Source organism: Ascaphus truei, chromosome 14 (assembly GCF_040206685.1).
Source record: "Ascaphus truei isolate aAscTru1 chromosome 14, aAscTru1.hap1, whole genome shotgun sequence".
Lineage (NCBI taxonomy): Eukaryota > Metazoa > Chordata > Amphibia > Anura > Ascaphidae > Ascaphus > Ascaphus truei.
Window position 1 is genome coordinate 3,699,297 of NC_134496.1, and position 15,341 is coordinate 3,714,637.

At 45.4% G+C, this 15,341-nt stretch overlaps 1 protein-coding gene and 1 long non-coding RNA gene across 4 annotated transcripts in view; one reads left to right on the forward strand and one right to left on the reverse strand.

Moving 5' to 3' along the window:
- The window catches only part of LOC142465553 (uncharacterized), a 16,373-nt gene extending 8,211 nt beyond the window's left edge, over positions 1-8,162 (forward strand). The window contains exons 6-8 of the long non-coding RNA XR_012787919.1: positions 4,771-5,063; positions 6,136-6,271; positions 7,277-8,162. This is a non-coding gene — a long non-coding RNA (uncharacterized LOC142465553). The remainder of the gene's footprint in view (positions 1-4,770; positions 5,064-6,135; positions 6,272-7,276) is intronic.
- Positions 1-15,341, reverse strand: part of PASK (PAS domain containing serine/threonine kinase) — a 54,440-nt gene that overhangs the window by 6,652 nt on the left and 32,447 nt on the right. For all 3 annotated transcript variants that reach the window (XM_075569546.1, XM_075569547.1, XM_075569545.1), the window contains exons 9-14: positions 10,540-10,651; positions 8,402-9,552; positions 7,312-7,490; positions 6,490-6,657; positions 5,387-5,512; positions 4,911-5,045 (exon numbers count right to left, since the gene is read on the reverse strand). In XM_075569546.1, the coding sequence (XP_075425661.1) occupies positions 4,911-5,045; positions 5,387-5,512; positions 6,490-6,657; positions 7,312-7,490; positions 8,402-9,552; positions 10,540-10,651 (1,871 nt within the window). The remainder of the gene's footprint in view (positions 1-4,910; positions 5,046-5,386; positions 5,513-6,489; positions 6,658-7,311; positions 7,491-8,401; positions 9,553-10,539; positions 10,652-15,341) is intronic.

Sequence of the window (15,341 nt, forward strand, 5' to 3'; positions counted from 1 at the left end):
AATACAGCTAAACCCCGTTATAACGCGGTCCTCGGGGTCCACCCCGTTAGAAACGGGGTCGCGCTAATTTTAAAAAAAAATGGCCGCCGCGCGCCTGATCGGGAGGGAGGGAGTGAGGAGGGAAGGAAGGAAGAGGCCTGCACAACATGCGGGCCCGTCTGGCCTCTCTGTGGGGCCCGCTGTGACGGGCGCCAGTTAAATAAATAAAATGTTTTAAAAAAACGGCACGATTCATCCCTCCTCCCTCCCAGCCCCCTCCCTCTCACAGCCCCCTCCCTCTCCCCTCCCTCTCATAGGCTCCTCTCTCTCAGCCCCCGGCAGCCATGTGTTTTTTTTTTCTTCCGGAGTGTTTTTTTTCTTCCGGAGAGGCTTAGTACCGGGGATAAACATGGTAGGGTGGGGATCAAGAGGAGGGGCCTTCATGATTGGGGGGGGGGGGGGAGGAGGTTGGTTAAACGTTACAGATTTTTGTGGAAAGACACAGCTGGTAGAAAAAAAACAAGTCAGTCCTGTGACTACTGAGAAGGCATGCAACTTACTATCCTGTAATGTTTAGCAGTCCCCTATAGTGCACAAACTCATTCTTTATCGGTTTGCAAAGGAGGAATGCATTGGGGGTCCTTCATGCTGTAAAATTCTCGCATTTTTACTTGGTAATAAACATGTATCCAGGATTGTTGTAGGGGTGGATTTAAATACATGGGGTTATTGTACATTACTTAGTCAGTGTGTGCAGTGTGAGCAATGTGTGTGTCAGTGTGAGCAGTGTGTGTGCGGTGTGAGCAATGAGCAGTGTGTCAGTGTGTGCAGTGTGTGCAGTGTGAGCAATGTGTGTGCAGTGTGAGCAATGAGCAGTGTGTGTCAGTGTGAGCAGTGTGTTTGCAGTGTGCAGTGTGTCAGTGTGAGCAGTGTGTGTCAGTGGAAGCAGTGTGTGTCAGTGTGAGCAGTGTGTGTGCAGTGTGCAGTGTGTGTCAGTGTGAGCAGTGTGTGTGCAGTGTGCAGTGTGTATGCAGTGTGAGCAATGAGCAGTGTGTGTGCAGAGTGTGTGCAGTCTGTGCAGTGTGAGCAATGAGCAGTGTGTGTGTGCAGTGTGTGTGTGCAGTGTGTGTGTGCAGTGTGTGTGTGCAGTGTGTGTGTGCAGTGTGTGTGCAGTGTGCCAGTGTATGCAGTGTGTGCAATGAGCAGTGTGTGTGCAGAGTGTGTGCAGAGTGTGTGCAGTCTGAGCAATGAGCAGTGTGTGTGTGCAGTGTGTGTGCAGTGTGTGTGCAGTGTGTGTGCAGTGTGTGTGCAGTGTGTGTGCAGTGTGCCAGTGTGTGCAGTGTGAGCAATGAGCAGTGTGTGTGCAATGAGCAGTGTGTGTGCAGTGTGTCAGTGTGTGCAGTGTGAGCAATGAGCAGTGTGTGTGCAGTGAGTGTGTGCAGTGAGTGTGTGCAGTGAGTGTGTGCAGTGAGTGTGTGCAGTGTGCAAAAACCGGGAGCCACGGGAAAACCGCGTTATAACCGAATCGCGGTATAACGAGGCGCGTTATAACGGGGTTTAGCTGTACTAATAATAATAAAATATGTTTTTTTAGTTAGATATTTTGGCCAAAGCATCATAAGCCTGTACACCAAACGTCAAGGTAAACCATAATAAGTGCAAGTCCTACACTACGCAGCATCTGCTCCCTATACCTCTGTATGAGGGGGAAGAACCATAATAGATTCCTTACCTGCAGCAAAATGAGAAGATCAACCATTAAAAAGGGGGAGGTGAGGTGAGCTCTGGTGGAGGTGCCACAATCTCCATACAACTGATTCCAGTCAGAAATTAATTAACACACAAACCCAGCAAGCTCAAACACCCACACCCACCTAATCTTGACTATACGTAAGGCAGGCTTATGATGCTTTGGTTAAAATATCTAACTAAAAAACATATTTTATTATTATTAGTATTAGCATTATTATTATTAGTACTGAAGCATTATTTCTTGTAATTACAGTAATATGTATATGTATATATATGTATATAACAATGAAAAGAAAAGCGTCCCAACTCAGCACTCAAGTATACTCAGAACAAATATCAAAGAAAATTATGATTTATTTAACAGCACAAATAATCAAACATAAAATACAAAAAATATTTAAACAAACCCTGACATCCTCCTGTGATAGAATATGTATCAGACAGGGGAAATCCCCTATCACAGGAGGATGTCAGGGTTTGTTTAAATATTTTTTGTATTTTATGTTTGATTATTTGTGCTGTTAAATAAATCATAATTTTCTTTGATATTTGTTCTGAGTATACAGTACTTGAGTGCTGAGTTGGGACGCTTTTCTTTTCATTGTTATATTACTTCTAGTCCATAGCACCGTTAGTGGTTATTATATTACTAATTTAAGTACTCATTATTTGCTGAGTCTGTTGCAGGCCGTTTGTCTTGTTGTAATACACACACACACACACACACACACACACACACACACACACACACACACACACACACACACGGAAGTGGATAACCACTGAAATAAAGAACTGTTAGAATATTTGTGTGGCTGGATCATTACAGTAATAGAGGAGTATGGAGTAGTAGATGCCGCTTACCTAGATTTAAGGAAGACCTTTGACACGGTCTCACAAGGACTGATAAACAAGCTGCAATACTCGGGATTGAATTTGGAGGTTGAAGAATAGGCGACAGAGTTGCAGTAAATGGAATGCATTCCGAGGGGGAAAGGTGACCAGTGAAAGTACCGCAGGGATCTGTACTTTTTACTATCTTTATTAGCTACACTACAAATAATCTGGAAGGGAAAGTATGCCCTTTTGCAAATGGAGAAGGCATCAAAACTGGGTCATGTTTGCATAATGGAGGATTTTAATTATCCAGACATAGACTGGGGCAATGAGATTAGCATTACAACAAAAGGAAACAGGTTTTTGGGGGTGCTTAAAGACAATTATATGACCCAAATTATTGAGGAACCAACCAGGAGAGGGGCAGTACTGGATTTGGTAATATCAAACAATGTAGAAGTAATAACACATATTCAAGTCCTGGAACATTTGGGTAACAGTGTCATAACATGGTCTCTTTTGAAATAAATTATCAAAAAAACAGATTACTTGGGTTCAACAAAGACCTTAAACTTTAGAAAGGCAGATTTTAATAAACTGAGGTCTAATCTACAAGTAATACACTGGGATGATGTTTTTGCAGGGGAAAATGTAGAAGATAAATGGTCAGTCTTTAAAACATTGTTCGAAAAGCACACTTATACTTATTACCCAAAGGTATACACTGATAAAAGAAATAAGTCAAAACCAATGTGGCTAAATAAACCGGTAGGGGAGGAAATGGACAAGAAGAGGAAGACGTTTAGATTCTTTAAGTCAGAAGGGACGGAGACATCGTATCAGAATTATAAGGAATGTAACAAAAATTGCAAAAGGGCAATCAAATTTGCAAAAATGGATAACAAAAAAAGGATTGCAATAGAAAGTAAGGTCAACCCTAAAATGTTCGAGAGCAAAGTCTCCATCTTTGCTGATGATACTAAATTGTGTAAGGTAATAGAATCAGAGCAGGATATAATTTCTCTTCAGAAGAACTTGGAGAGAATGGAAACGTGGGCAGGTAAATGGCAGATGAGGTTTAATACAGATAAATGTAAGGTTATGCATTTGGGATGCAAGAATAAGAAGGCAAATTACAAATTAAATGGGGATAATTTGGGGGAATCCTTGATGGAGAAGGATTTAGGAGTACTTGTAGACTGCAGGCTTAGCAATAGTGCCCAAAGTCATGCAGTAGCTGCAAAGGCAAACAAGATCTTATCTTGCATCAAACGGGCAATGGATGGAAGGGAAGTAAACATAATTATGCCCCTTTACAAAGCATTAGTAAGACCACACCTTGAATATGGAGTACAATTTTGGGCACCAATTCTAAGAAAAGACATTATGGAACTAGAGAGAGTGCAGAGAAGAGCCACCAAATTAATAAAGGGGATGGACAATCTAATTTATGAGGAGAGACAAGCTAAATTAGATTTATTTACATTAGAAAAGAGGCATCTAAGAGGGGATATGATAACTATATACAAATATATTCGGGGACAATACAAGGAGCTTTCAAAAGAACTATTCATCCCACGGGCAGTACAAAGGACTCGGGCCCATCCCTTAAGGTTGGAGGAAAGGAGATTTCACCAGCAACAAAGGAAAGGGTTCTTTACAGTAAGGGCAGTTAAAATGTGGAATTCATTACCCATGGAGACTGTGATGACAGATACAATAGATTTGTTCAAAAAAAAGGTTGGACATCTTTTTAGATGGGAAAGGTATACATGGATATACCAAATAAGTATACATGGGAAGGATGTTGATCCAGGGATTAATCCGTTTGCCAATTCTTGGAGTCAGGAAGGAATTTATTTTTCCCCTTATGAGATATCATTGGATGATATGACTCTGGGGTTTATTGTTTGCCTTCCTCTGGATCAACAAGTAAGTATAGATATAGGATAAAGTATCTGTTGTCTAATTTAGCATAGTTTGAACTTGATGGACGTACGTCTTTTTTCAACCTCATCTACTATGTAACTATGCCTTTATGCAGACTAAACAAACATGTGCAACATGGTTAAAAATCCAAAGGGGGATAAACAAAATGATTAATGGTTAAAATAGATTAGAGGAATGGTCAAAAGTGTGAAAACAACCATTTCATGCAAAAAGTGAAATATTAGAGATACAGTATGATGCTGTTTTTATCAGCTGCAAACACTACAGAGGTGAATATGGAGGGATCTCTCGCTGCTCTACTTCCATGGACAGACAGAACCAACGAGACGACGGAAAGAAACCTCACATCTGCTGCCTACAAGAACCCACTATTCCTGACACATACGTCTCACCTGTCGAAAGATATAACTGGCAAGCGGCTCATCCAGATTGGGCTGATGATCGATGAAGTCAAAGAGGTCCAGAGCGTCGCCATGGAGCTCCATCACTAGCTGGAAGAATGTCTCGTTCTCAAAGACCCCAAGAATCTGCAGAGGAACGTATGGGTGAGAAAAATCCAAGATAAAAACACATTAGGGACAGAGCCACAGTTAGGGCATCCCCATTCCAATAAAGTATTAGTATTGTATTGGTCCTTGGAGAAGGCATATTAATTGCATATTGTGATGCATTAACATCTGAAGAGGAGACTTGTGAAGTATCTAAAGCTCATGTATAACTACGCTTCATATATATAGAACGCTAATGTTAGTTCATTAAGATGACATCCTAAATACTGTAGGACCAATTATTGACAGTTCAAAGGGTTCAATATTTCTAGAGAGGCCTTTAGCTTTTGTTTCTTGGTGCAGGCTGTACTATTACTTACTCTGACTATATTGGGGTGCTGTAACCTGGACAAAATTGCTATTTCTTGGGTGACCCTCCCAAGCTCAAAATCCTGCACCCAGCAGTCATCCAACACTCGATCCTTAAGGATAAATTTTACTACAACCTGTGAGGGGAAAAAAAAAATTACATTAATTCATACAGAAAACTCCCATTTTTTTACAACTGCCCTTATTGTAAAGCTTCTCAGCCAGCTCCTTCCACCTTCCCAGTATTGTGTCTCTTATATTAGCTCTTTAAAGAGCTGCGCACATGTTTATTTAAATAAAAATACAGCATACAGTACATTACATGGGAAGTCTGATCTGGCTAATTTGAATCAGTGAGCTCAAAGAATTGTGGGACGTGATCCTACAGATGTTAATGCAGCAGGGCCCACTTCTAGTTGTAAGCCTTTTTTTATAACCAGGGGTGCACCGGAACAAATCTGTGGCCCCCAGTACCCAGAGCGAGAGTTTTGCCCACCAGGCAAGAGTACTTGACCAGTGAAAACAAAATAGCCGCTGCGGGACAGTTCTCACCCAGGCAGCCAATAGAAAGCCGCAATAGGACGCCGCTGCTTTCTAGTACATGAGCCCAGCGACCATGTTTGAAGTTTTGTTCAGGAAAAAAAAAAGATTAAATTCCTTTTTTACCAAAAACCAAAAGGGAACCCAGTGGTCAGGGGGCTACGGCACCAAGCGACATGTTGTGGGGGATTGCTGCTTTAATAGCAATGCATTTTTTCAGGGACAGAGATACAGCTCCCAAAATGTTATGCGGTGGATGATTGCCGGAAGTGACTGAGGGAGGAGATCGCTCTCATCTCTGGTGCCAACAGGAAAATGTATCTGTCCGCAGAACGATAGTCCAACTAGAAGTTAAGGTTGGTTATGAGATTCATATTTAAGCCTGATATTTTAAATGCACAGTTATCTTGCATCAAAACATTCAAATGAGTTTCTTAATTGTCCTGGCTTTAAATAAGCAATAAATAGAAATCCCACTGCGTAATGTATGCAAAGGTGGCAATAAGAAATGGCCCAGAGAAGCTGCAATGTTGGCATGTAAGACAATACAGATAAAGTACAAACAGCTACAAACCTCCTTCGTATCATCCCTGCATCTGGCGGACCATACAAAGCCAAAAGCTCCCTTTCCCAGAGGGGAGAGGGTTTGGTATTCCTGGGCGTACTGCCCATCACAGGCGCCGAGTGTCTGCAGATCCTGCAACTCTGTGCAGTACCCTACGCCTGCGCTGCTGCGGATCAGCTGCGAGAGGGGGGCACACAACAGATTGAGAGGAGGTTTATTACACCATTTGTTTTATTAGTTCTCTTTTGGACAGCAGAGTCTTTTAGGAGACATCCTAAAGAAAATGTAACTTTGGGATGGCATCAAAGAAACATAAGCAAGGAGTATTTCTTGTAGAAGAGTATACAGCAGCCATTATATACACCCTCCAACATGTGGCTATAAATAAAAAAGTAATGGGAGCTCCCATGTTAATAATGTGGTAAAATAAATGACTTCAATATAAAAATAGTGATATTCGTATATTTGCAGCACTAAAAACCCATCTTAAGAACGGTTCTTGTTCTTCCAAGAAAACATACGATATGTCTGGCATGATAAAGTATTAACCTTTTCAGAGCAATGCATTAAATAAAGGAGAGCAGTTAAAAACATAAGAAAAATAAAAGGATGAGTTTATCTGCAAAGCATAAAATAAGTGTATATGGATGTCAATAAAAAAAATCCAACAGGTTTAAGGTATTTGTGTTAGTGATGCGACTACGGAAAAAAAATAGAGGGGCGAAAATCACAAAGCTTATTGGGTGCGTGCAGAATTGCTGGGACTTTAATAAATACCCCCTGTCCTTATAAATAGGTTCATAATTTTACCCCCTCTGCGTTGGTACAAACCTCTCCCAGGCTGCGCTCGGACTGTTCCAGAAGGGACTGGGAGGAACCTGCCAGACTGGAGAGCAGAAGTCTGGTTCTGGCGATAGCTACCCTCTGACACTGCAGCAAATCTTTAGACACCCAGACACAGTACAAGGGGGTGCCCGCCAGGGATGCACTCTGCACTTGAAACTGAACATCTAAAAAAAGAGAGGGAGCAGCAGGTAAGGCTCCTGCGACCAAATGTGTCAGAATCAGTCACACTACTCTTGTTTTCATTCACTGCAATTCTAGAACAGTTTAAGAAAAATGATTGGTCGTTCCCTAACTGGAGGGTCAACAATGCATCTGGTGTTGTATCCTATTAGATAAGACACCTTCCATGCTGGAAGAATCTTTACAGCCATTCAAGTGTTGGTCTATAAAGGGCCATATTTATTAAGAAGTGCTACTCCATAAGATACCTTCCAGGCCAGAAGACATCTTACAGCCCACTGAGTTACATGGGATGTAAGAAGCCGTACGTACCAAACTGTGCTGGAAGGTGTCTCTTGGCATTTCACTGCTTAGTACAGGTGGCTCCCAGTCTTCTCATTTCTCTCTCTCTCCTTAGGCAAAGAAGTATTCTCCGAATCCAAAGCAAACGGTTTTGAAGCTAGGATGACACACGCCTGTTTCTCAGTAAATTGACTCAGTGAAGTAAGCCTGGCAGATTTTCTTTAAATACATGCAGGTGAGACACTGCATATTCATTACTATAGAGGTAACAAGGTACAAAGTGCAAGACAAATGAAAAGAGAAAGACCTTTGTCATATTAGGGGACTACAGAGAGGACTTATGTTGCTCATTTATCAAATAAACCAACAATAAAAGGAATCACAACATACAATGTATCTAAAATGTAAGTAGAAATGTTTAGTGTCCCACTTTACTGTATCAGAAGCTTATGCATTCCAGATTCAGAACGAAATACACTCGAGAAGTACGTTTTGCATGCACAAAAAGTGGAATTAAGAAATGGAGGTGCTCAAAAGGAGGATGTGATCAGAGTAAAATTATATAAAACAAAGAGGGTCCAGAGAGGTCACAGAGCCTGCATTACAAACTTACAGAGTCTGGAGCCGTCCCTGTGGTAACAGCTGCCAGTATACATTCCTTCTCGTATTCCATCAACCAGGGAGGGGACATGCAGCTCCAGAGGATGGGCAAGGCTTAAGTCAGGAGATGCCAACTCCAGGGAATCGACACAAACATCTCTAACAAGGGTGGAAGTCACTTGAGAAAGTTCTCCTGGAGAGCCCTCTCCAACCTTCTTAGCTGGGGGTCTGTCTGATTTTCTGTTGGGGGTTGCACAGTCTCCCTTAAACAGACTTCTGCCATCAAGATGTGACGCTAACTGTGTAACTGTGGAAGGGGGAGTGGGAAGTGGGCTCAGAAGTATGTTCAAAGCAGTGGACGGTGAAGGCACTGTGATTAGAGTTATGTTATCAGAAATGAAGGGTGTAGCTACGGATCTCAGGAGTGAGATGTTAGAGTGGGGGGAAGTGGACATTGTGTTTAAGGGTGAGCCATTATGAGAAAAGGGAGACTGCATAGGGCTACTATGGCAGAGGGGAGTAGGACCAGAGCTTGGGGGTGAGCTATCAAGGGAGGGCGCAGTCTGCACGGTGCTCAGGTTTGTGCTATTAAAGGAAGGTATGGCAGGTGCTGTGATCAATGGAGTGTCACCAGGGAAGGGAATAGCAGGGACTGTGCTGATGGGAGTGCTACCTGGGAAGGGGAAAGAGGTCATGAGTGCTGCGCTATTGGGGAAAGGGGCAACCTGCACTGTTATTGGAGGAGAGTTGTCAAAGAAAAGAGCAGGCTGCACCTCGCACAGGGGAGGGTTACATGAGCGTGTGGCAGGAGGGACAGTGCTCTGAGGTGAGCCATCTTGAGATGCTTGTGCCTGCTCTACACTGGGACAAGCAGCACAGGGAGAAGCAGGGAGAAAGCTGGTGGGTTTGTCCACAAGAGGTGCCTTCTCTCCCCCCTGTCTTCCAATCAAGCTCAGGGTTCTCAGACAGTGGGTAAGAGGTGCTATGTCCAACTCCATATCCATCCCAGGGTGGAGGTCATGCCTCGCGCACTTCCCCAGTGAGGGGTCTCCCTCCCACCGCTCGTCCTGTGTGGGCGTCCCTGGGGAAAGGCAGCATGCAGGCACCGTCGAGGTGAAATGCTCTGCAGTTGAGGAAGAAGCTCTACGGTGGCTAATGACCGCCCTAAACAAAAACAGAAAATAATGTCACGTCGCTAATCTTTACAGTATCTCCCCTTTCCTTACACCATAAGACTCAACCATCCCAAGGTCCTACAAGGCATCAGGCTGGCACTTTCCCGCTAGACACACTAAGTTATCACATCAACCCAACACCATCTTTATAGCAGCAATTTGCATTGCTCAAGTTATCTTTACATGGAAGAAAGCTTCAAATAATGTCGAGCCTCAACTCTTAAAATGGTGTAATCTTCGGTATTGTCATTGACTGTTTTAACTATCTGACACTACTGGTCCTACGTTCTGGAACCCAATTTCCGGTATCTTGTTGTCATTTTCTGATTCCTGTGATACTGAAGAGAGTTTGAGGGCTGTGTCAGGACAATTTTGGAGCAAAGAAAGCTCTGCACGGCACCACTTTTTGGAGCACAATTGCGCCAAATGTATGAAACCGTTTTGCAGATGTTGCTTAGGAAACAAGGAAGCATCATAACATGAAGCCGGCTCTAAATATATTTTGAAGGCGATTGCTGGTTTATTAGAGACCGGTGTAGGCGCCCATGTTAACCATTCCTGTGCGGAGAACCTCCAGGTATCACTATTAACCCCTTCACTAAGATCGGCAAACTATCACTACGTTCATTAACTCAATGCAGGGTCTATATGAACCTGCCTCTGATACTTAGATTGTAAGCTCTTCGGACAGGGACTCCCTTTCCTAGTTTTACGTTTAGGTCTCAAGCGCTTACTCCCATAATGTGGTGTTATTATTATTATTATGTCCCGTGTGTTACTGCTGCTAAGTGCTATGTACATAGATGGCGTTATATAAAGATATCCATAATAAAACACCCATAACCATCACTTAAATAACCATTTTCCTGCAGGACCTGCACACTTGTGTGAAATCTGCAGATCATATCCCCATTAACCCATTGCCTTCTAGGCTGGAGATCCTCACTCCTCTGCTCTAAAAGAGAAAAGATCATACCTAGTACATGGTGCTGGGGGAGCCAACCCGAGACAGCAGGCAGGGTGTGGCTGCCTGTCCCCTGCAGCCAGTTGGTCCTGACACTCGTCTTGCTGCAAAGACTTTTCTACAGCTGTAAACACAGAAACAGAGAGACATTAACATCGGCCTTTCAAGAGCCGCCTGGGTCTCTCCAAACCTGCAGCACATCCCCTTGTTCACCCCACAACTCTTCTGCTGCCAGAGGGGCCAGCAACACATTGCACTGCAATCACTTCCAGGCCCCACTGACCACTAACGGGTCCTGAATAACCCCTGATCTATCCGTCCTATTCAATCGTTATTTTACACAAAGGCGGCAAGAATGAGAACAGTTGGTTTTTTTCCCAGAAGCAGCAGAAGTCAGAAAATTAGTCATACAATAATGCCTCAGATAATTTTAGTTTCATAAATGACAACACAGATCCAGAATAGGTGCATTTTCTTGTTAAGACAATGCAGATACCTCCATTTTATTATAGATTTTCCCATAGTGTACCCATAAATTCTTTGGAAGCGGTGCAGTCCAACTTTAAAAAACAGAATTCTTGATAGTTTCTTGGAACCTGAATTCTAAGGATGGCACATACACGACACAAAAAGAAAGTTAGTGAACCCCAATGATGACGGAAATTCCATCGTTTTCCCATAACCACCTTCTTAAATCAAAACCAGGACTTTTCTTAAATATCCAATGGGGTTTTTATTAACACATTCCATGTTTTTTGAATCAAAATGTGTGAATTAGACAACGAGTAATTAAAAGTCAGGGCATGTGCCAATAGTGAAACCCTGGTTTTATCAGCTAAAGGGGCAAGTTTGGAAGGCACCACCCTATGTAAAGATCAGAAACGTTGTACGTTTGCGCTTGACCATACAGGTGTGTGCAAACACGTCATGCCACAAATCAAAAGAAATCTCTGAAGACCTCAGAAAATCAGTTATCGATGCTCAGTCTAGAAAGTTACAAAACCATCTGTAATCCACTATCAGACAAAAGGAGAAAGTTCAAGACCACAGTCAGTCACTCTACCCAGGAAAAAACAGAGAAAATACTGTGCGCTACTATCTGACCCAGAATTTAGAATAAAAATATTGTGCAGTGACTAAACCACATAAATAAGTGACCAAGAAATAAATCACAATAACCACAGTGAGGGTGTATATATGAAGAAATTATATCACATAACCGTGTATTTGTAGAGGCGTCTGCTGCTATAAACACAGGGGGTGGCTCAGCACCCCCCACACTCTAGGAAATGGAAACAAAAGAAACAGCGCACAAAGCCAAATAGTGAAGCAAGTAATGCTATATATTAGTAATTACAGGGTAATAAATCTGCGTACATCAAAACAGTGAAATAGGTGCATTTAGTGTGTTTCACACAAGTTACCACTCAGCAACTGTTGTCAAAAGAGTCTGCAGCTTGCTTCTCTCAGCGGGGGCGCTACGTTGGTTCAGGAGCAGGATTAATGTCCAAAACCCCTCATCCAACAGTACATCGCTCCCAAGGGGATTTCCCTTTAAGGCAACCACGCTCCGTTGCAGGTATTGGTGCTTGGTGGGACCGCTCGCGCTTCCAAGCCGCCTGGTGCAGCTCGTGTAGCTCAGCGAGCAGATCCACTGTACGGGGGTGAGACCTCAGCTCTGCAAGGGTACACTCGGCGTGCCACGTTGTCGCTCCGTCACGGGATACTGCGTGATGATGTCACAGTCTCCGCAGCAGCGAGGGAACCGGCAGGGAGGCAGTCAAAGTCTCTCATATGCCCAAAATTACCACCGGGAGTAATACTAGCAGGGTGAAGCCAATGGAGGCAATGGCAATATTAAGGCACTAGATAAAAATCATCCAACATGTTTCGTAGAATAAACTACTTCTTCAGGGAATAATTTGGCCATTACCCAGAGGTCTTAAGTACCTAACAAAGATGTCTCATTGGTCAAACAATTAAAAATGGACCAATCATCTAGACTAGGTAATGGTTAAAGTGATAGGGAAGATGGCTTCACCCTGCTAGTATTACTCCCGGTGGTAATTTTGGGCATATGAGAGACTTTGAGAGACTTTGACTGCCTCCCTGCCGGTTCCCTCGCTGCTGCGGAGACTGTGACATCATCACGCAGTATCCCGTGACGGAGCGACAACGTGGCACGCCGAGTGTACCCTTGCAGAGCTGAGGTCTCACCCCCGTACAGTGGATCTGCTCGCTGAGCTACACGAGCTGCACCAGGCGGCTTGGAAGCGCGAGCGGTCCCACCAAGCACCAATACCTGCAACGGAGCGTGGTTGCCTTAAAGGGAAATCCCCTTGGGAGCGATGTACTGTTGGATGAGGGGTTTTGGACATTAATCCTGCTCCTGAACCAACGTAGCGCCCCCGCTGAGAGAAGCAAGCTGCAGACTCTTCTGACAACAGTTGCTGAGTGGTAACTTGTGTGAAACACACTAAATGCACCTATTCCACCGTTTTGATGTACGCAGATTTATTACCCTGTAATTACTAATATATAGCATTACTTGCTTCACTATTTGACTCTACTCAGGAGCAGTCGTCCTACGAAAATGTGTGTGTGTGTATATCTTAATATATAAAATCGAAAGGTTGGTACTAGCTAAGGTGAATCTGATTGGTCCTCAGCCTCTGGCCAATCAGATTGGTGGGTCTGACGTCACCCAACTGCCACTCTCTTCCCCCTCGGCCACACACACACACACACACACACACACACACACACACACACACACACACTCTCTGTCCTCTCCCACCCCCTTCACACTCACCTCCCTCCGCGCTCACTCACCGTCGCTCACTCCCCTCCCTCCCCGGCGGGGGGACAGGCAGTGGCCAGACACGCAGCTGCACAGGCAGGGGCAGCTGCCTCGTGGCACCGAGTGCTTAAGATGGCGGCGCCCGGAAGGACCCCCTTCATCCCTCGCGGCGCCGAGTGCCTAGCCTCAACTGCCGCACACGCACACACATCAACAAACACACATCACCTCCCGCCCAAACCGCCGCCTCACACCCCTGCGCCTCCATCCTCCCCTCCACACAGTACCACACACACCACCTCCCGCCTCCCCTCCCTCACCCCTGTGCCTCTGGCCGGGACCAAGCGGCGGAACGGACGGCCGGGAGGGGGCGGAACGGACGGCCGGGAGGGGGCGGAACGGATGGCCGGGAGGGGGCGGAACGGACGGCCGGGAGGGGGCGGAACGGACGGCCGGGGGCAGCCCACCCCCACTCACCCGTACGGTGCGGCGCCGCACGGAACTGCCGGGGGGTGGGGGGTGGGGATCGGGGCCTGCGCCGGACGGAACTGCGTGGGGGCGGGGCCTGCGCCGGACGGAACTGCGGGGGGGGCGAGGCCTGCGCCGTACGGAACTGCGGGGGGGGGGCGGGGCCTGCGCCCGAGAAAGGCACCGCACGGGACTGCGGGGGGCGGGGTCTGCACCCGAGAAAGCCGCCGTACGGATCTGCGGGGGGCGGGGCCTGTGCCCGAGAAGGGCACCGCTGAGCTCCGCACGGGACTGAGACACGTGTGTGACTGTGTGTGAGTGTTTAAGTCGGTGTGTGAGTGTGTAAGTCTTTGTGTGAGTGTGTAAGTCTTTGTGTGAGTGTGTGTGACAGTGTGAGTGTGTGTGACACTGTGTCCCCCCTCCTGTCCACTGTCCCCCCTCCTGTCTACTGTCCCCCCCCTCCTGTCCACTGTCCGCCCCCCCCTCGTGTCCACTGTCCGTCCCCCCCTCCTGTCCACTGTCTGTCCCCCCCTCCTATCCACTGTCTGCACCCCCTCCTGTCCACTGTCTGTCCCCCCCCTCCTATCCACTGTCTGCGCCCCCTCCTGTCCACTGTCCGCGCCCCCTCCTGTCCACTGTCCGTCCGTCCCCCCTCCTGTCCACTGTCCGCCCGTCCCCCCTCCTGTCCACTGTCCGCCCGTCCCCCCTCCTGTCCACTGCCCGTCCCCTCCCCTCCTGTCCACTGTCCGTCCCCCCCCCCTCCTGTCTTGGCCTGGGGCTCAATATGCCAACCTATTTCTATGTATATCGATGACTTCCTGCAATCCCTTGTACAGCTAATGAGAGATTCCACTTCTTTCCTCAATTTCATCAATAATATGAAGACCTCGACAACTGAATACTATATGGTAACACTTCATGTGGCCGGCTTATACACCTGCATTCCACACAGCAACGGTTTACTTCCAGTGCAGAATTTATTAACCAATAATCCATTATACAAAGGACCTCTGGTAAACTTCCTGATTCTATTTCTGCATGTCGACTTCCACAAAAACTATTTTAAATTTGAAAAACAATTCTTTTTGCAACTGTCTGGTACAGCCATGGGTTCAAACATGGCACTGGCATATGCCAACATCTATATGTATGCCTTACAATCCCAAATAAATCTACAATGAAGTAGTTTTAAAGTAATGTGGCTTGCGAATCCACCGCTATATAGGTGATTTATTCTTCTTTTGGCCTGGCACTGCAGATGCGTTGCAGCTATTTGCTGATTCCCTTAACCACTTGGACACACCGGTCAAATGTGTGCATTACTTGGATGTTCAACTAACTAAAAAACAGCTTAAGATCAATACTAACATTTACCAAAAGCCAACGGGCTCAGGCACTCAAAGGTATCTCTGCTGCTCCTCTCCCACAGCAATGGACAGAAAAACAGAGCTGCTTCTTAAAATTTCAACTTTATATAGATCAGGGTATCACTCACATAGTTAGGTCCGGAAATAATTGGACACTGATACAAGTTTTGTTATTTCGG